Here is a 20,681-nt window from a genome sequence, read left to right on the forward strand (position 1 = left end):
GCCCCACAGTTTCCTCCGTACACCCCACAGTTTCCTCCATATGCCTCAGTTTCTTCCATACGCCTCAATTTCCTCCATACGCCCCACAGTTTCCTCCATACGCCTCAGTTTCCTCCATATGCCTCAGTTTTCTCCATACGCCTCAATTTCCTGCATGCGCCCCACAGTTTCCTCCATACACCCCACAGTTTCTTCCATACGCCTCAATTTCCTCCATACGCCCCACAGTTTCCTCCATACGCCTCAGTTTCCTCCATATGCCTCACAGTTTCCTCCGTACGCCCCAGTTTCCTCCGTACGCCTCAATTTCCTCCGTACGCCTCAGTTTGCTCCGTACGCCTGTTTCCTCCGTACGCCTCACAGTTTCCTCCATACGCCTCAGTTTCCTCCATACGCCTCACAGTTTCCTCCATACGCCTCAATTTCCTCCATACACCTCAGTTTCCTCCATACGCCTCACAGTTTCCTCCATATGCCTCAGTTTTCTCCATACGCCTCAATTTCCTGCATGCGCCCCACAGTTTCCTCCATACACTCCACAGTTTCTTCCATACGCCTCAATTTCCTCCATACGCCCCACAGTTTCCTCCATACGCCTCAGTTTCCTCCATATGCCTCACAGTTTCCTCCGTACGCCCCAGTTTCCTCCGTACGCCTCAATTTCCTCCGTACGCCTCAGTTTGCTCCGTACGCCTCAGTTTCCTCCGTACGCCTCACAGTTTCCTCCATACGCCTCAGTTTCCTCCATACGCCTCACAGTTTCCTCCATACGCCTCAATTTCCTCCATACGCCTCAGTTTCCTCCATATGACTCAATTTCCTCCATACACCTCAGTTTCCTCCATACGCCTGTTTCCTCCATACCCCTCAGTTTCCTCCATATGCCCCCGTTTCCTCCATACGCCTCAGTTTCCTCCATACGCCTCACAGTTTCCTCCATACACCTCAGTTTCCTCCATATGCGTCAGTTTCCTCCGTATGCCCCACAGTTTCCTCCATATGCCTCAGTTTCCTCCGTAAGCCTCAGTTTCCTCTGTCTGCCTCACAGTTTCCTCTATAAGCCTCAGTTTCCTCCGTACACCCCACAGTTTCCTCCCTACACCTCCAGTTTGCTTGTTTTGCACAAATGACTGACAACTGAACGCTTGTGGGTGTGGACGGAGCTCGCGTCTCGAAGTGTTTCTAAGATGCTATTTTCAGCAGATCGCTATAAACGCTTTCTACTCTGAAGCACACAGGGGCTGGGGCTGGCCTTCGGAGTTACGAGGAAACGAGGACCAGGACCAGGGATTCTGCATCAGCACAGCTGCCAGGAGCCAGCCGGGGCCCCATCCCTGACACTGCTGTCGCCCGGCTGTACCTGGGTGCTGTGTCCGCGGGGCGTCCGGAGATGTCGACGTGGTCACAGCAGGGCCTGGAACAGGGAGGTCTGGCCTGGACTAGAGAAACGAGGGGTGCATCCGCTTCTCCACCCTGGCCTCAGATGAAGAGGCTCTGGGGGCAGGAGGGAGTCAGACACGGGCAGGGCAGGCGGCCTGTGCAGGGCCCAACCCTCCGGCACTGGAACCTGACCCCCTCAGAGGCCCCCACCGTGGAGGGATGTCTAGGGGATGCTGTGCGCTGCCGCTACGATGTTTGGTTAGAGATTAAAGCCATTTCAGAGGTGGACACCTGCCCGCAAAGGGCTGGGAACCCGGTCTTGACTTTGCCTGGAATGCCCTTTGGAAAGACCTCTGTCCCTGAGGCTGAGGGACAGTGCCTGCTCCTGCCAGGTGCCCAGCTCTTAAGCGGTTCCCAGTCTCATGCCACCTGCCCCGGGGCCTCCCCCAACTCATTTGTTTATTTCCCTGTTGGGAATGTATTGATACCTCCAGGGTGCAAGGACGGAACCACACCTGAGGGGTGGACACTCAGCTGGTGCCCAGCAAATATCTGTGGAATTTCCTCCACACAACAGGGAAAGTGATGGAGACAGAAACCTCTGCAGGCCCCCGAGGGCACCCACCTCTCTGACCCCCATCCCGCAAGCTGGGCCTAGGGCATCGGTGGCCTGTGGTCATGCCCTGGGTGCCAGCGCCTGTGGAGAGTTCAGGAGGCGAAGGGTTTATCTCAGCTCGGCCCATGACTGCGTTGAAGGACGGGAGGGAGTGGCCGTGGCTGTGGCTGGAATCTGAAGCTGGTGTGGGCGGCCAGGGCCCTTCCCTGGGTGGTGACGAGCGAGGACCAGAGCCCTGTCCGCCCGAGGGAAGGGCGAGGGGACACTTCCCGTGGCGGGGGTGGGATCCTGGTAGCCGGGGCTCAGTGACCGCTGCCTGGGCCACCGCCTATGGGGACCTGACCTTCCTGGGGAAACCCATGGGTCAAAGGAGCTGAGAAATCCAAGCACCAAGTGGCCGCTAGGGCAGGATGGGCGCGTTCGCAGTGGAGAAGCTGGATGTGTCCGTGGGAAAGGAAAGAAATGGAAGCAGAGGCTCATCAGGGGCACCTGGAAACGCAGCCTACACTCTTCCCAGGCCTCCTCCCTCCGTCCACTGTGCCGCCTGGGTCCTGGGACAGCCCGAGGGCCACAGGCTCCCATGCAAGACCCGCTGGGGGCCTGCTTGTCTGGGGCTGAATTTGGACTTCATGGGGCTATGGCTTTAATGTCACAATAACCGATAACCAGTGAACTGAAGCCAGGACAGCACCGCGAGCACCAAGTCAGAGCATTTTCACGAGGGAACAGGAACAGAGTGCGAGGCTGCCCCCGCCGCGTCCTCCGGGAGGCGCCTTCCCAGGGGAGTGCAAGGCTGCCTGCTGTGACCAGGCCACCAAAGCACCTTCTTCACCGCCAGGCATCTTTTGAGGCACATGAACATCAGAGGCCCCAGCTACGTGCTCTGGAGGAGAAGCTGAGAGCCCCAGGCCACAGGCAGGGCAGCCTCCAAGGGCCGGCTCAGGGAGAGTGGCCAGAGCTTCTGGCCTGGGGCAGGTGGACCCGTTAGAAACTGCATGTGTTGCCTCTGGCACCAGCCACAGCAAGAGATTCTCTTCCTATCACACAGGGAACAAACTCAAGTATCTTGACCCTGCCCTCCTCTCCCCAGCTGGCCGCACTTGGGGACGCTGATGCCACAAAGGAAATAATAAACCAAAACAAGATAACGCTATTGGGCGGTGGGAACAGAAAGGAACACGTAGCAATCACTCCTCTTCATCCATGCAAGCAAGCGAGGCGATGCCATGAAAAGGACGGCCTTCTTTGCTGCAAATAGCCAGAAGTGAACTTAGCAAAGGAAGCACGGGACGCACAGGAAGAAAAGTGCTCCAAGGGATGGACAGGACGGTGCCGGGGTTAGGAAAGCGCAACGCTGTTCAGACACAGTCTCCGATATATGAATGGCAAGCCCAGTTAAAAATATCCAAAGGGCTTTTTTAGGTTTTTAAGAATATTCTTAAGGTTTAGTTTTACTGAAAAATAAGCAAGACAACCAGAAAAAAGACTGAGGAGGGCTTAGGAGACCCACCCGCATGCATGAGGCTGAGTCTAAAGCTGTGGCCACAGCCTGTGGAAACCCGGCAGAAAATCTCCCAAATACCCATATGAGGACGGCAGCAGGCGAGGACCGGGGTGAGACAGACTCAAATGTGTGGTGTTGGGGCAGGAGAGGCACCGGGGATGAGACAGACTCAAATGTGTGGTGTTGGGGCAGGCGAGGCACTGGGGTGAGACAGACTCAAATGTGTGGTGTTGGGACAGGCGAGGCACTGGGGTGAGATAAACTCAAACGTGTGGTGTTGGGGCAGGAACTGTGCCTGCAGTCTAGATCCCCACCTCGTCCATCATGTCAAAAGAAATTACAGGCAGGTCACAGATGAAAACATCTAACAGCAGGTAACTGTTTTGTAATCTTGGGGAGAAGCCTAAAGCCCAGGAACTAAGAGAATATAACAAGTGTGAACACAGAATTTAAAAGAAGAGATTGGTCTAGCAATCACTAAGATAAAACACGCGTGGCAGGATCTGCTTGTCTCCTCTGAGCGCACAGGAGCCTCTGCCCCAAATGCAGACATTGGGCCCTACGTGGCACCAGGCTACTGTGCATGGTTGCAGGTCAGGGCGGGCCGGGCCACAGGGCAGGGCCACCCTCCCATTCCCATGTTTACACTGAGCATTTCCTCTGCCTGTGGCCCTTGGGCTGGGGTCTGTGATCCAAGTCTGGGAGGCCTAGGGACGCCCACGGACAGCACGTGGGGCTTGGGGAGTGGGACTGAGCCATCTCTGACTCCTTCTGCTGACTGGGATCCAGTTCCAAAGCCATGCCTGGGAAGAGACTCCTGCCTCTCCCAGCATGACTCTGTACCGCCACGCCTCCGCTCTCGGCCCCCACAGGCACTCACCAAGGTGGCCTTTCATCTAAAACTAGACACACGTGACGCCAGGGGACCACAGACCCAGTGCGAGGGGACCTGTGTGGGTTGTGCTGCAGGTATGTTAAAATTCATACAGGACACCCAAAACAATCAATCTTATTGTATGATAATTTTAAAATAATAAAAAAGACTTGTGGCAAGCTGAAAAAATTTTTGACAATTTTTGACAACATTGGAATTAGCCATTCCAATGGCTAATTTGCAAACTCCTACAAATTGAGAAAAATAGGCAAAAAATATAAACAACAGTTTATAGGAAAAGAAATACACAGTTTTTAAACCTATGAAGCACAGCTTTACTCATTAGTTAAAAAAAAAACCAAAACCTGAAATGACTGATGTCATTTCTTGCCTGTTACATTGGAAGAGGTCACAAGTTTAAAAAAACAGTTCATTCACCCCTGCAGGGGCGGAGGCTAAAGCCGGCTCTGGGATAATTTGGCAGTATCTGTATCCAAAGGAAACATGAGGACTGCCTCTGCGATTCCATCCTTGGGAACGCATCCCGCAGACACTCAGACTTGTGGGAGGTGACAGGTGCATGAGGATGTCGCGCCAGTTTTGTTTATAATGATGGAAATTGGAAATAACCTGGACATCAGCCAACATGCATGGGCTAAGCTCACATGATGCACCGGCTGGAAATGCAAGCGTGAAGGTGAGACACACTAAGAGAGGGTCTCCTGCGCAGACAGGGTTGCAGAGGCATGGGACAGACCGCGTGTGCAAGCCGCCACGCATGTGAAGAGCGGAAGGCCGCTCATACATGTTTACATGTCTAAGCACAAGATTCTTGGAACTGTAACTACGGTGGTGTCTGACTGGACGACTCAGAGGCGGGGATGGGCTTTCACATCACACCCTGTGAAACATTTACATTTTGTTCCATGTGCATTTATTGCCTATTGCTAAAAACGTCAAAATTTACTTGTTTAAAAAAGAAAGTTTGGTGAAAAGGGAGCAGGCCTCGGGAAGGGACCACAGCTCCTTAAAAAACAGAACTATTCAAGGCCCTCCACAAACCACAGCCAATCCTAAAGCCACCCAAACCCACAGTGCTCCCAGGAAGGCGCAAAGGAGGCCGACTTACTTTGCACGCAGGTGGCGAAGCCTGAGTTTTTGGTGTACGGAGACCCATACTTGTTGATGCAGTCTGCAGGAAGAAAGGGAATGGATGTCAGTCATCCTTACGAGACTGGATGGACTGCAGAGCCTCCACTTCTGAGAAGCTCTGGAGAGGCAGTTACTCTCCTCACCTGGGGTGCTATCATCCTCCAGAAACAATGCCGCTTAGCTTGTGTTAATACAAAACATTTTAGCCCCAACCCTGACAAACAGGAAACCGCCTCCACCAACTCAGCGGAGTTGTGCACCCACAGTTGTCAAGTGCGTAAAGCACCGCCCACCGTTTCGGGGGGGTTCCTTCTGCCGTACGGGAGAATCACCGGGAATGTTCACTAAGTTCCTGACAGTACTCGGAAAGCTAAACTTCATTTTCCAGTTGACCCCTGTTGGGAAACGCTGTGCTTAACTGGAAAGCCACTCTGCTTTGGAGAAAGCCCCTCCATGCTCTCTGGCTGGCTGGACACAGCTTGACAGCAGACATCCCGCTAGGGCGGTGGGGGGAGGCGAGGCCTGGCACGTGCACATCCAGGGATGACCCAAAACGTGAGATTGTGCAGAACGGTGCGGGGCCTCTCGACCTGGCCCTTCAGCAGGTTACTGTTGTTTATCCAGGCACAGAAAGGCATAGATGAACAGCAGAAGGCCTCCTGTGGGTGTGCCGTGGACAGCTGGCCACCCCCTGCTTCAGAACTCAGTCCTCGCTGGTGCCTGGGCTTTCCGGGCCAGTACCAGGCCCACTGTGTTTGTTCCAGATATGGACCCAGGGAAGGACCCTTTAAGAGGACATTTACTAAAATGCACTTTGCAACATTAAAAAGGAAGACCCTGGAATACATTTCTCTCCTTCTAAGTGAAATGCACTCAAAGAGCTCTAAGATGGTGTCAGTTAAACAGGCTGACCCAGGGTCTCTGGGTTTCACTTTCTTGCTGTCCTCCCTTCCCAAGTGTACAGTGGGGGTCTCCAGAGGCCACCCCACATGCACCAACTGCTCTGATGGCTGTGCATTCCGGTTCTTCAAATTAAACAGAAACACTACTCAGTGTTCTCGGTTTTAATTAAGAATACAGTAAATATCAGTCAGTACAGCCCACATGAACATGGACTCCTTTGGGGTCCTCAGTGACTTCAGAAGTGATTAGTGCTGAGATCAGAAAACCGGAGGACAAAATCAATTACATGTCCTGACAAGGGGCTGAGCCTGGCATCAACTCAGAGAAGGGGTTTGCAGATAACAGCATTTGCCTGAGGTTCCACTAACACGGAATAAAGCTGTGGTATAAAATAAACAGAGAAACTTGTGTTTCTGACCTGCATGTTCCGGACAGTTCCACGTGCACCATGTGATTAAGAATCTTCCTTCCAAGAGTTACGTGGTGAGGAGATTCCTCCAACATGAAACACGCACCCCCAACTATGCCTCTACGACAACCAGAGTAGAGAAGTAATTGAGACTTACCTAAGTATCTTGGGTAAAAATAATCCTGTGGAAAAAGAAAAAGAAAAGGCAAGCACTGACTGGCACGCTATGAGGGTCTCTAAACAACATAAGCATCAGCTGGTTAATCAGAGGCTGCTCTTGGGGCAGCTGGAGGGCCGCCCCACCCAGGGAACCGAGGGGAAGTGACTGGGGCACGACTGCTGTGAGACCAACAAGCAAAGGCAGGGCCATTTCCAGCTGCGTAGGAAGCACCACCCGGTGTGTCCAGGGGAGAGGCCTGCCCAGGAGGACAAGAATGCTTCCAAGTAAAACCCCACTCTTAGTTCCTGTTGACATAAGGGTCTCTAAAACCCAAAGACCTTAGTTCCCTGTTGACACAAAGGTCTCTCAAAACCCCAAAGACCTTTTTTTTGGCACACGGGCATTGATTTGCACTTATTGTATTGGTGAAACAAATTGGTACTGGATGAGGATGGAGGCTGTAACGAAGGGTCTTCTTATCCATGAAAGCACACTGAAGAGGTCCACATTCGACACAAGTGAGCTGTCGCGTCCTGGAACCACCTGCCTGTCACTTGGCCAGCAGAGGCCGGCAGGAAACTTCTTCAGGATCCTTTTGCCATGGCCCACAGACTCTAGGGCCACAGTTTGGGGTTAAAGCAGCCTCCAATCTCCAGCTTAGGGTCAACCATGCCAGCAGTTTGGGGTTAAAGCAGCCTCCCATCTCCAGCTTAGGGTCAACCATGCCAGCAGTTTGGGGTTAAAGCAGCCTCCCATCTTCAGCTTAGGGTCAACCATGCCAGCAGTTTGCGGTTAAAGCAGCCTCCCATCTCCAGCTTAGGGTCAACCATGCCAGCAGTTTGGGGTTAAAGCAGCCTCCCATCTTCAGCTTAGGGTCAACCATGCCAGCAGTTTGCGGTTAAAGCAGCCTCCCATCTCCAGCTTAGGGTCAACCATGCCAGCAGTTTGGGGTTAAAGCAGCCTCCCATCTCCAGCTTAGGGTCAATCATCCCAGCAGTTTGGGGTTAAAGCAGCCTCCCATCTCCAGCTTAGGGTCAACCATGCCAGCAGTTTGGGGTTAAAGTAGCCTCCAATCTCCAGCTTAGGGTCAACCATGCCAGCAGTTTGGCCCTAAATGCTCTAAACCAAGAGACCATAGTCATGGCAGAACAGTCCCAGCGGCCTCTCCATGCTGGCTATGAGTCAGCATTTTTACACTATTTTATGAAATCCTCACAAGTAACACCCAGGAAGGTCTTTTAATCCCATTATCAGGAATGAGGAAACTTGGCTTCAGGATGGTTGTGGGATTCACCTGGGGGCATGAAGGTCAGGATTAGCAGGCACTGGTAGCATTTTGCAGAGTAGCAGACAGAGGCGGTACCCAGCGCCATCTGCAATGCGCCTCTGGCTTCGTCCGCTGGCTCTGCACAGCCTTTCTGCCTCCTTCCCACCTCTTTCCCACACTTGCTGGCCTCACCACACCTTTTGTGGGAAGAGCCTGGAGGCCCCGCCACAGCCTTGCCAACACCCTCCTGAGGCCTGCTTGGATGTGTTTTCACAAAGTTGTGTTCTAGGAAAGATGGGATGCTCTTAAATTCTTACTCCCTTAAGAGAAAGGAAGGGTCAGGGTGAACTGGTGTTCAGCTCATGTGTCTGTTGGTAGGGCGGCCGCCCTGAAGGTCAGGAGGGCTGCAGACCTGGAACACACACCCTCATGCCTGCCCTCATTTCTCTCACTTCCAATTTTAGTCATGGGTTGGCAAACTCCAAGAAAAGGCAAGAACAGCCATACCAAGTGAGCCCTGGTGGAGTCCTGGAGCAACACGAGGCAGCACCAGGTTTCTAGGCTTGGAAGGAGAAGGGAAGTGATGGGGCTTTGTCTCAAAGCAGGAGGCTCTGGCTCTGAAATAAAAGACTTAGGAGGGATGCAAAAGGTGTCCTTTCAGGTTTAGGAAGCCAGGGATTGAAAACAACAAAGAACTAGTGAGCAAACGGCCTAACTATACACAAATGCTTGCATTACCACAGCTTTACAGCAAGTCTGTTCTATTTTTCAAAATCAAGACTAGTCATACTACTTAATGTGTAATCTGTATTAATACCAAGTTTTATTGTTGCAAAAAGGCATTATTCATGGAAAAACTATGCCAATCTCCTCTCAGTTCGCCACACCTATGGGAATGGGGTTTCTGAAACCACATAACCCTGGGCACTGTATCCTAATTTACATGTTTGATTATTTGAAGCAGTAATGGAGGCAGAAAGCATGTGCTAATTCCACCAGCAAACTAGGGGAAAGACGGTTAAACCATAAGCAAGAGCAAAGCTAAGACGAATAAACCTAAAAACGCTATACACTCCTGAGAGAAAGAAAAAGAGACATTTCACATTTTCCTGAGAACATTCTGGTATACACTCCCAAGAAAGAAAGACATTTCACGTTGTCCTAAGAACATTCTGGTATACACTCCTGAGAGAAAGACATTTCACGTTGTCCTGAGAAGATTCTAGCCAAAGATGTAAGACCCAGAAATGGCTTTGAGTAAAGGCACCCGGATAAGCTCCCTGACCTGCAGAACCAAACATAGAGCACTTTGTTCTTAAAACCCTCCCGCCCCTGTATGCACTACAACTTGTTCAGGTGCATAAACCTTGGCCTGAAGCCCTGCATTAGCCAACTCTCCAGAGCAGCACCCCCAGGAGTCCCCATGGAGCAGAGGCCACCACTCAGGAGGCCGAGATTTAGAACCAGGAGCTCCTTACGTACACACTGACTCTCTTTCTTCTCGACCTAGGAAGAGCAAGACCTGTGGTAATGGGTTGGCGTGCTGGGGTTAGGTGAGGGCAACATGGGGAAGAAGCTGGGATTCCCAGGCTGGAAATGGCGCCATTTGGCCCCTGGAAATCCTTTCCCTAGGGATCTGCTTCTGTTTTATTTGAACAGCTACAGATAAAAATAAGTGAGCAAACCCCAAGCCACTGCACTGTCAGCTGAAGCTTCAAGAGGAAAAAGACAAACAACATCTACCTGCCCAGCACCGAGCCTGGTGCTGACTGTCCCCCAGAGGCCTCAGGAGCCATCACCAAACACATGGATGGATGACAGATGGACAGTGGATGAGTGCGTGAAAGAATGGATGGGTGAATAAATGAGTGGATGGGCAGATGGATGCATGAATGAGTGGGTGGATGGATGGATGAGTGAATGGATGAATGAGTGAACAGATGGATGGATAGACAGATGGATGGATAGATGCATGTATGGATAAATGCACAGATGAATGAATGGATGGATGAGTGAATCAGTGGATAGATTAGTGAGTAGGATGGGTGAGTGAGCAGACAGATGCATGGATGGATGAGTGAGTGGATGGATGAATAAATCGATGAATGAATGAATGAATCAGTGGATGAATGAGTGAATGGGAATGAATGGATGAGCAGATAGAGATGGATGAATGAACAAATGAATGAGTGGATGGATGAGTGGGTGGATGAATGAATGAGTGGATGGATGAGTAAATGAATGGAGATGGATGGATAAATGAATGAGGTGATGGATGACTGAGTGGGTGAATGAATAAATGCGTAGATACATGGGTGAGTGGATGGATGGATGGATGAATGAATAAAACAATGAATAGATGGATGAGTGGGTGTATGAATGAATGAGTGGGTGGATGAGTGAATGACTAGATGAGTGAGTGGGTGGATGGGTGAATGGATGGACAGATGAATGAATGAATGAGTGGGTGAATGAGAGTGAGTAGATAGATGAATAAATGAATGAATGAATAGGTGGGTGGGTGACTGGGTGGGTGAATGGATGAGTGAATGGGTGGATGAGTGAGTGGATAGATGAGTGAATGAATGAGTGGGTGAATGGGTGACTGGATGGATGGAGATGGATGAATAAATGAAGGAATGAGTGGATGGATGGATGAGCGAGTGCATGGATAGTTGAATGAATGAATGGGTGGATGGGTGAATGAATGAATGAGTGGGCAAGTGCAAGGTTCTGCAGTTTTCACTCCCACAGAGCACTGAATGCTCAGTTTCACTTAAATCATAGATAAGTACTTGGAAGAAAAGTCAAAATCAATGCTCCCAGTCTGTTTCTTTTAATAATATGGAAGTATTTGTGCTGTAATTCCTCAAGTTTACAAACCCCCACGTGATTTTAAAACTTACATCCTTGTTATTAACTGACATCTACCAAACCCACTCTTCTAGGTGACAAGCGTGGTGCCCACTGCATGGAGGATGCAGCCATTAGGTCTCTCGGAGGTTTGTGTGCTTTGCTGTTCTGGCAGGGACGACTCGGAGAGCAGCAGCCTCCTGGTCAGTGCAGGGCCCCGTCCCTGGGTGAAGCAGGGCAGGTGCTCGGCCCGCGCTCCCGAGGCTCTGGCGCAACTGCTAGTGGCCCAGGATGGCCATGAATGCCGTCCAACATAAATTCGTAAACTTTCTTAAAACATGAGCTTTAGGCACAGACCTTCTTTTTAGCTGATCAGCTACTGTTAGTGTTAATTTTACGTGTGGCCCAAGACAATTCTTCTTCTTCCAATGTGGCCCACGGAAGCCAAAAGATTGGACGTCCCTCTGCTGGGGGTTCCGGGGCTGGTCGAGGCTGGGAGCCCCGTCTGCAGAAGGTCCCGGTGTGAACAGCAGAGTCGGCGCCTCCTCTGACGCCTCCCGGACTGCGCCCGTTGCCCTTCAGTTTCGTAAGCATGGAGGAAACTGAACCCGAAGCAGCTTGGAGGGAGCTGAGCCCCAGGACAGGAGCCTGGTCTGGCTGGGGTCTAACATGAGGCCCCAAATTTTTTATAAAACTACAGAAAGTATCTGATGAGTAGATGCCACCTCCGGACCCTGGCATCCGCCTCTGCTGCCTTTGCTCTGCTCAGGAGGGCAGTGGGTGCCGGCAGAATCCATGGGAATTGGTGCAGTGTCACAAAGACCCAAGCCCACCTCTGCCCCTGCCCTGCCCACCACCAGACCCAGGTCTCCCCCGCTCAAAGCCACCCACAGGGCAAAGGTCAAGCATGGCAGGGAGCTGCACACAGGGTCCCCAAGGATGGGTCGGCCTCGGGGGCCAGGCTGTAGCCTGGCCACCCATGCGGCAACCCTACCAGCAGGGCACTGCGGTTCTCACGCCCCAACCCCCAAATGACCTTTGACCTGGTGACAGGCTTCCTCACCCAGAGCTGTGGTTCAGAACAAGGTGGGGTGACCTCCCCACGCCGCCGCAGGAATCAAGCAGCACCCAGCATGTGAAGAGACCCTCCAAGGGGCGGGGGGGGACTCTTCCCCTAGGCCTGCTCTGGGGCCCCTGCCTACCCACCTGCAGCTTGGTGAGGGTTTCCAGTGGTCTCTTGATCCAACTAGACCCTGGGAGGGCCCATTCACTTTTTAAAAATGGCCAAAACCTCCATGCCGTGATGGCACACAACACAGCGTGTTAACAAGACAGGAAACACTTTTGGGCCCAACGTGCACTGAACTGGAAGCACCTCACGCAGCCTAAAGTCAGTTTGGAAGGTTCCAGAACATTTCCTAAACACCTTCATCTCCGAATACACTTTAACTCCTTGGGGCCCAGCAAGGTCTCTGCCTGGTGGTGAGGGGCGGCCAGGGGATTAAGGGCACGGCCCGACCTGACGCTCACTCATCCTTGGGCCACGGTCCCCGCAGAGCTGCAGTGAGGATCAGAGGTCAGTGAACGTGGAGAACCTTCTGCAAACACCCAATGTCAGTACTGCATAAATCTTTTTGTGTGAGTTTCATCTGCATTCACACAGCAAATAGTGGTTATTTTTCAGTGTGCTAAGAATGTATTATTCTCTTTAGCAAATAACAGCCATAAATTTTGTTTCCAAAAATCTTTATCTTACTTGACAAGTGGGCTGAGACTGCTGAGCGCAGGGACTCTGTTTATCAACACCATAACTTTCTCTGATATTTTCCATGGGAAATGGTCACAAGAATTCACTAACCCTTTGACCATAATGTTGTCTTCCAAGAACTTGACTTCTAAGAGAAAACTCAGAGTAACGCCCACAGGAACTGCCCTTGGGGAGCCTTCCTTTCTCAGCATTTGCAGAGCCTCTGAAGAGCTGCCGTCTTACAGACCCTTGGCCTGGCAGCCCGGCTCTATTCATGTTCTTCTAGCTTGGGAAGTGCAAAATCCTTTCCTTCCTTCCGAATTCGTTTCCTAAGTCTTCACACCCACAGCAGGCTGCTCTAGCCCTGAGCAAAGTGGAAGTCCTGATCCCACTGCCCACAGGAGGCCGTGCCCACGGCCCCCAGCCCAGAGGACCCCAGGCTGACCTGGAGGGAGACAGGCCCCAGGAAAGCACAGTCAGTACACCCGGCACGCCCACCCGCGCCCAGGGTCAGTGGTGACAGGTGCCTCTGCCCTCCTCCAAGCTCATGCCCAGGTGCGCCCTCCCTTGCTGGGAGCCCTCTGCCTGGGAGCTCATCCTGGGTGTGACTGCCAAGTCAGATGTGGATGATGTGAACGGCCTCTGTAGCTGACTGCACAGCTGTGAGCACCCCTCCATGCCCCACAGCACTGACGTGGTGCCTGAACCGGTGGGTAACCAAGCTCTTCTCACAGAAGCCCTGAGACACACATCAGTGTCTCTCATGGGCTTCTTGGCAAACGAGACAGAGGAGATCGAGTGGCTTCCAGCAGCTGCACAGCAGTAATGCTGAGACTCACCCTGCACAGCAGTAATGCTGAGACTCACTCTGCCCGTCTCTGCCCCAAACACAGAGCACGCTCCCGACAGCCCCCAGCAGGGTGTCCCATGGTGCACAACATTCAGCACGTGAGCGTGGACGCAGGGAAGGAACAGAGCTGCAGCCCCCACAGGCCCTGGGCCAGCACAGGCTCTCAGCAAGGAAGACCCGCTGTCTTTCAGGGCAAGCCCCGCCGAGGGCTGCCTGCTTTTAAGTGCAGAGCAGTGACTGTCTCTGGCCATTTGGCAGCATCCTTGCGGGCCCTGAGAGAAGCCAGTCAGGAAGCCACTCAGATGTTGGTTGGGAGGGATGTAGCCACAAGAAACACTACAAGGAGAGAGGCCCAGGACATGCGACTGTTTGCACGTGGTGGACAGAAGGGAGCCCGGGAAAGCGCTGACTAAAGAGAGGCCAGTCTGCGGGGGAGCAGAGGGTGGGGAGGAGGAAGGAAGGGGCTTCCTCCGTACCCACCCCGGCCCCGGTGGCATCGCTGTTCTGGGAGCAGCCTCGTGCCCGCAACAGCTGCCGTGGGGAGGAAGTGGGACGTCTCACTGCAAATGCTTTGGGAAAAACAAGAGTGTACTTTGTGATCACATAAAACAGCAAAATAAAATAGTCATGAGCACAGAGCCAGTGATTCTGCAGTTAGAACCATGTGGACTCGGTCCCCACCTCCAGCGAGGGCGTCTCCTGCACATGGCGCCCACGCTTCAGGTCGCACACACATGCCTTGGACCCAAGTTCACCTTAGGAGGTGTCCATCGCTCCAAGAAAATGTGCTAACCTTGGAGTTTGGGGCCTGAGCTTCCATCGGAGTCTTCCCCACAAAAAGCGAACTGGGACCAGCCCCTCAATAACAGAGGGCTACTGGCCTCTGTTCACAGAAGCACAGGATGAGAGGACGCCTGGGTCTTGCCAGCCACCACGTTCTATGATCCCAGGGCAAATACGATTGCAAAGTTCGTGTTTGTTCCCAGCTTACAAATGGGGAGGTTTATTTACGGCCTCTCCGGATCCAAGGGGAGCTGCTCCATGGGACACTGGACAGCTCAGTTCCCTTGAAAGGATGGCTGCACCATCGAGCATGACTCAACCCAAAGATCCAACCTGCAGGGGCCTGGCAGGGACAGCTGTGCTGGGGACACCGGTGTGCCACTGCCGCTTCTGTGCCAGGAGTCACGCCCCAGCCTCTCCCACTGGGCTCCTGGCCTGAGCTCTGCCCAGCTGGTGTAAGGACAGTAAAGGCAACCAGATGCCCTGACTGCGACCATCACCAACAGTCGCCAAGTGTGCACACAAGCAGAAATCACAGACGCCCCGGCAGCTGCCTGAGGGACAGGCTTCTCCTCCGGCATTATCCAAGTTGAGCTGGTCTTCGGCCAGACGACCAGGCCCAGGCCCCAAATTCACCTGGGTTGCTCTGAGGACTGGTGAGACTTAAAGGTCGCTTGGACTCCTCCAGTGGCCAGGACACATGTCTCTCTAGTGGAGTGGTTGCCTTCCGTGTTGTGAGGATGGGCCAGGCCTGCAGGTTGGTGCCTTCCTCTGGCCTCATTGAGCAGCAGCGCTCAAGTTCAAACACAAAACCACCATTTATGGTGGAGCCATGGGCTCTGTGGCCCAGCATGACGCACCTGGCAGGCCATGTTCATGAGACTCATGCTCCGAGCCACTGACACACACCCAGCTCCTCGCAGCCGCCCTGTGCTTTATGCGCCCACACCAGCACCACTCAGCCCTCACGTGGGTGCCAGTACGCTCATAGTCGCCCGCACACAGAGGAGCACACAGCGGGGCCGGGGGTGCTGCCGCGTCCTGCTCTCCCCCAGTCCCAGCGAGCACAGGAGTTAATGACAGAGTGTGGGGCTCAAATGTCCAGAACACACTGTAGCCCTCCACAGCCTCTCAGGGCCTCGGTTTCCACATCTGTAAAGCGGCTCAGTGACAGCTGTTACACAGTTGTCGTGAGGATGTAACAACTTCACACATGGAGACCCCGAGAACAGCACTCTCAGGAGGACCCGTGCATGATTCATCTTTCAGACTAACAGACCAGCTGAGCGACGGACGAGCTGAGCGATGGATCTGAGAACGGGAGTGACCGGGAAGTGAACAGTTTCATCATCTGCTGCTACTATTCAATTGTCAGGGTTGAAATAAACGGAAAGCCGGCCTGCCTGTAAACACTGTCATGTATTTCCCACAAGTGTAAAAAGGAAGTGAACAGTATCTTCCAGGTGTGGTGGACACGGTCCAGACACACCCAAAGCCCACTGCGCCTCCCTGAGAGCTCCTGTGTCTGGGCTGCCCTAATTTGGAGTGGGCAGGAGTGCCACACTGCAGCCCTCTCTGCTTCTGCAGGGATGGTCAACTTAGCAATTCTGAAAAGAAACAGTGTTGACTCAGACAGTGGCCTTACTGTACTGTGGACAGTTGGTCCTGGATGGGAGCCAGTCCCAGCCTGGCCGAACGTTTGGCCTTTGTATGCTGAGAATCCGGCCACTGCAGTGACCGGCCCAGGCTCTCTGGGGGCTGGCTGGGTCAAGCTGTGTGTTTTCCATGGAGCCCCAAGTTCCAAGGGGAGGTCGTCACAAAACTGGGTCTAGCAGGTTTGTGGACAGATGTGGAGAAAATTTATTTTCTTATCATAGGCACTAACACCGGAAGGAAAAAAATTTCACCTACAATTTGAAAACGGAGCCCAAGAAAATCAGTAGAACATTAACAAGGCCCAACGCACTTTACTATTTCTTTTGAATATTATACTTTTAATCAACACCAGTCAGTCAGAGCAGACAGTGCCTCTGTCAGAGTGAAATGCAAAACTGATACTGTTCTTAATTTATTCCACTTCCAGCTCCCCTTTAAAATTTATTTTAAAACTTTTAAAATGAACCTTTCACTTGGTCAAGGTCAAAATTTACAAGGCATACACACCAGGTTTGCAAGGAAATCACTGGAATATAAAAACCACGGAAGAGCCCAGAGCATTTCCAACATCAAATACGAAACCCTTAAACAATCAGCTTTGCATTGGAGAAACAGCTCTCAATTTTAACCTTAGAAAACAGGGGAAAATGAAGCATGAGGAAACCTGGATGCCTGTCAATCGCTCTGGGGTAAAACCATAACCTGGGAAGTTCTCAGCATGCCCCAGCTAGCACGCTTAATGCCCCTTTACTCAGAATCTCAAGAAAGAAGCCATAAGCACTTGCTTCCTAAAAGGGTGTTTTGTTCCTAAATAACAAAGGGAGATGTTCAGCGTTTCTCAAAACGTCTTTAATTAGAGTTTTCCACAGATGTGAAGCTCTCCGGCTCGGGTGAGGGTGTCGTGTGTAGGGCCTGGCACTCGGCTGCCTCTGAGAAAGCCCTGGAGGAGCCTGGCACCAAGTGCCTGCAGACGCCTGGGTGAAAACAAGCATCTGCACAGGTGCAGGCACAGGAGAGGGCTGCAGAGCCAGCACGGAAGACGGCCCTCAGAGGAGGCCAGGCTGTCCTCCTGGACGGGCCCAGGAGGAAAGGCCTTGGCCAAACGGCTCCGGCCCCTCAGGCAGGGGGCTCTGGGAGTGGAGAGACCTTGGGGGTCCGAGGAAGTTGGGGCCACAGAGCCCCGGGACCCTGTCTCACTTTTTAGTGATCTTGATGCAGCTGTCAGTGGTGTTCTGACCCCAAAGTTGTGGAAAGAGAAAAGTGTGTGAGAGGGTGCACATGTGTCTGTGTGTGTCTGCATGCACGTGGCTGGGCATCCATGTGTGCCTGTGTGTGTATATGTGTCTATGTGACTGTGTGTACATGTGTGTATGTCATTATGCATGTGCGTACATGTCTGTCAGTATGACTGTGTGTCCGTACGTCTATGTGAATGTGTGCATGTATGTGTACATGTCTGTTAGTATGTGTGTGCCTGTGTATGTGTATGCATGTCTGTCAGTGTGTGACTGTGTACGTATGTCTATGTGAATGTGTGCATGTATGTGTACATGTCTGCTAGTATATGTGTGCCTGTGTATGTGTGTGCATGTCTGTCAGTGTGACTGTGTACATATGTCTATGTGAATGTGTGCATGTATGTGTACGTCTGTTAGTATGTGTGTGCCTGTGTATGTGTGTGCATGTCTGTGTGTGTGACTGTATGTACATCTATGTGAATGTGTGCGTGTATGTGTACATGTCTGTTAGTGTGTGCCTGTGTATGTGCATGTCTGTCAGTGTATGTGACTGTGTGTACATGTCTATGTGAATGTGTGCGTGTATGTGTACATGTCTGTTAGTATGTGTGTGCCTGCGTATGTGCGTATCTGTCTGTGTATGTGACTGTGCACATGTCTATGTGAATGTGTGCGTGTATGTGTACATGTCTGTTAGTATGTGTGTGCCTGTGTATGTGCATATCTGTCAATGTATGTGACTGTGTGTACATGTCTATGTGAATGTGTGCATGTATGTGTACATGTCTGTTAGTATGTGTGTGCCTGTGTATGTGTATGCATGTCTGTCAGTGTGTGACTGTGTACGTATGTCTATGTGAATGTGTGCATGTATGTGTACATGTCTGCTAGTATATGTGTGCCTGTGTATGTGTGTGCATGTCTGTCAGTGTGTGACTGTGTACATATGTCTATGTGAATGTGTGCATGTATGTGTACGTCTGTTAGTATGTGTGTGCCTGTGTATGTGTGTGCATGTCTGTGTGTGTGACTGTATGTACATCTATGTGAATGTGTGCGTGTATGTGTACATGTCTGTTAGTGTGTACCTGTGTATGTGCATGTCTGTCAGTGTATGTGACTGTGTGTACATGTCTATGTGAATGTGTGCGTGTATGTGTACATGTCTGTTAGTATGTGTGTGCCTGCGTATGTGCGTATCTGTCTATGTGACTGTGCACATGTCTATGTGAATGTGTGCGTGTATGTGTACATGTCTGTTAGTATGTGTGTGCCTGTGTATGTGCATATCTGTCAATGTATGTGACTGTGTGTACATGTCTATGTGAATGTGTGCATGTATGTGTACATGTCTGTTAGTATGTGTGTGCCTGCGTATGTGCGTATCTGTCAGTGTATGTTACTGTGTGTACATGTCTATGTGAATGTGTGCGTGTATGTGTACATGTCTGTTAGTATGTGTGCCTGTGTATGTGCGTATCTGTCAGTGTGTGTGACTGTGTGTACATGTCTATGTGAGTGTGTGCATGTATGTGTACATCTGTTAGTATGTGTGTGCCTGTGTATGTGTGTGCATGTCTGTCAGTGTGTGTGACTGTGTGTACATGTCTATGTGAATGTGTGCATGTATGTGTACATGTCTGTTAGTATGTGTGCCTGTGTATGTGTGTGCATGTCTGTCAGTGTGTGTACGTATGTCTATGTGTATGTGTGCATATGTATGTACATGTCTGTTAGTATGTGTGTGCCTGTGTGTGTGCATGTATATCTGTGTCTATGGGAACATACATGCATGTGTGCATGTGTCTGGGTAGGGGTGTGTCTGTGCACACCTGTATCCATGAGTTAGCACCTATCTGTGCGAGTGTCTGTGTGTGAATGTGTGTGCATGTGCACATGTATCTGTGTGCATGTGTCTGTGTGTGGGAGTGTGCTGCAGCCTCTGTCAAGGCAGGGCAGGGGAGGTCTTAGCCTGGCCATCACCTTCCCCACCAGGCGCCCCCACATTGTACAGCCCTCCCCTCCAACGGGGACCTCCCTTTAGGCCATCCCAACATCTGGGCCTGTGTCCCAGCCAAGTGGCTGTCCCCAAGTGGGGACTCAGAGGGGTTTTCATTTCCATAAAGGGTACCCCTTCCCCAGCTGTTCCCAAAGAATCCACAAGGTCAGGGAAAAGGTGCTTGGAGGGCACATGCAGTTCAGGACGAGCCAGCAAGTTTGAAAACGGATGCACCAACATCCCATGCGGAGAATTCCTCACCACCAGAAGTGGGGAGAAGAGAGAGACTGGGACAGAGAGAGAAACACAGAGGGAGACAAAGAAAGAGATGGGGGAAGGGAAACCCGGCCTCGGAGCACAGGCCTGGCCACATGTCGTGCAGGTGCGGGTGCAGGTACAGGTTGGCTAATCCAGGCCAACCCTCAGGGAAGGCCACCAGCCCTCGGTGAATATCGTGCTTCCTATCTCAGATAAAGCCAAGTGATGGGATCAGGAACCACAACCTGGATGATTTTCCGGCACACAGGCTGGGGATCAAAGTGCACAAACAGGCTCCCAGGCAGGCACCGGAGGACCTGGGCGGTACTGCTGGGCTGGGATAAGTCTCTAGTCTCGGATCCTTTCTGGGATCAAGGGGTGATTACGGAGACCTTAGCAGGCCCTGGAACCGGATGGCCTTCAAGGATTTAGTCAAAAGGCCTGGAAAGCTTTAGCAGAGACACGGTGGGGAGTTACCCAGTCGTCTCTGAATTAGAAACTCCGGCAAGGAACCCAGCAGGGAGAGGCAAGGCCAGGGAGCGAGAATAACAATATAAAAAGGAAAACAAGATAAGGAGAAGGTCTGGGCGGTGGAGAGCAGGAAGGCATGTGGGGGCGGCCCAGCCTGGAGGAATGTCTGGGGAGGGGCACGGCTCCAGCAGAGAAGGCTGGGGAGGTGGGAGGAGTGTCCCTTCCAGCAGAACAGGGCTTTAAATCACAGGTGTATGGTGAGGGCCAGAGCCTGGGAGGGGTGCTGGGCTTAGTATCCGCCTGCTGGAAGGTGGGGGTCTGCAGAGCAGGTGCTTCCCTCACAACCAGGAAGCAGCCCCAGCTTGGGGCAGTGGGACACGCTTCAGGCAGGTTAGCAGGTGGGCACAGAGGTTAGCACACAAGTGAGCTTGGAGCCTGGGAGGGGTGCTGGGCTTAGTATCTGCCTGCTGGAAGGGCTGCAGAGCGGGTGCTTCCGGGAAGAAGGCACAACCAGGAAGAAGCCTCAGCGAGGGGCAGTGGGACACGCTTCGGGCAGGTTAG

General features: G+C 52.1%; 1 protein-coding gene across 4 annotated transcripts in view; it reads right to left on the bottom strand.

Moving 5' to 3' along the window:
* GAS6 (growth arrest specific 6) overlaps nt 1-20,681 on the bottom strand; it is a 48,862-nt gene that overhangs the window by 24,514 nt on the left and 3,667 nt on the right. For 2 of the 4 annotated variants that reach the window (XM_054529317.2, XM_054529316.2), the window contains exons 3-5: nt 6,996-7,020; nt 5,504-5,566; nt 1,361-1,414 (exon numbers count right to left, since the gene is read on the bottom strand). In XM_054529317.2, the coding sequence (XP_054385292.1) occupies nt 1,361-1,414; nt 5,504-5,566; nt 6,996-7,020 (142 nt within the window). The remainder of the gene's footprint in view (nt 1-1,360; nt 1,415-5,503; nt 5,567-6,995; nt 7,021-20,681) is intronic. The other 2 variants (XM_024231025.3, XM_063715069.1) reach the window with 1 other exon arrangement.

This window comes from Pongo abelii, chromosome 14 (genome assembly GCF_028885655.2).
Source record: "Pongo abelii isolate AG06213 chromosome 14, NHGRI_mPonAbe1-v2.0_pri, whole genome shotgun sequence".
Classification (NCBI taxonomy): domain Eukaryota; kingdom Metazoa; phylum Chordata; class Mammalia; order Primates; family Hominidae; genus Pongo; species Pongo abelii.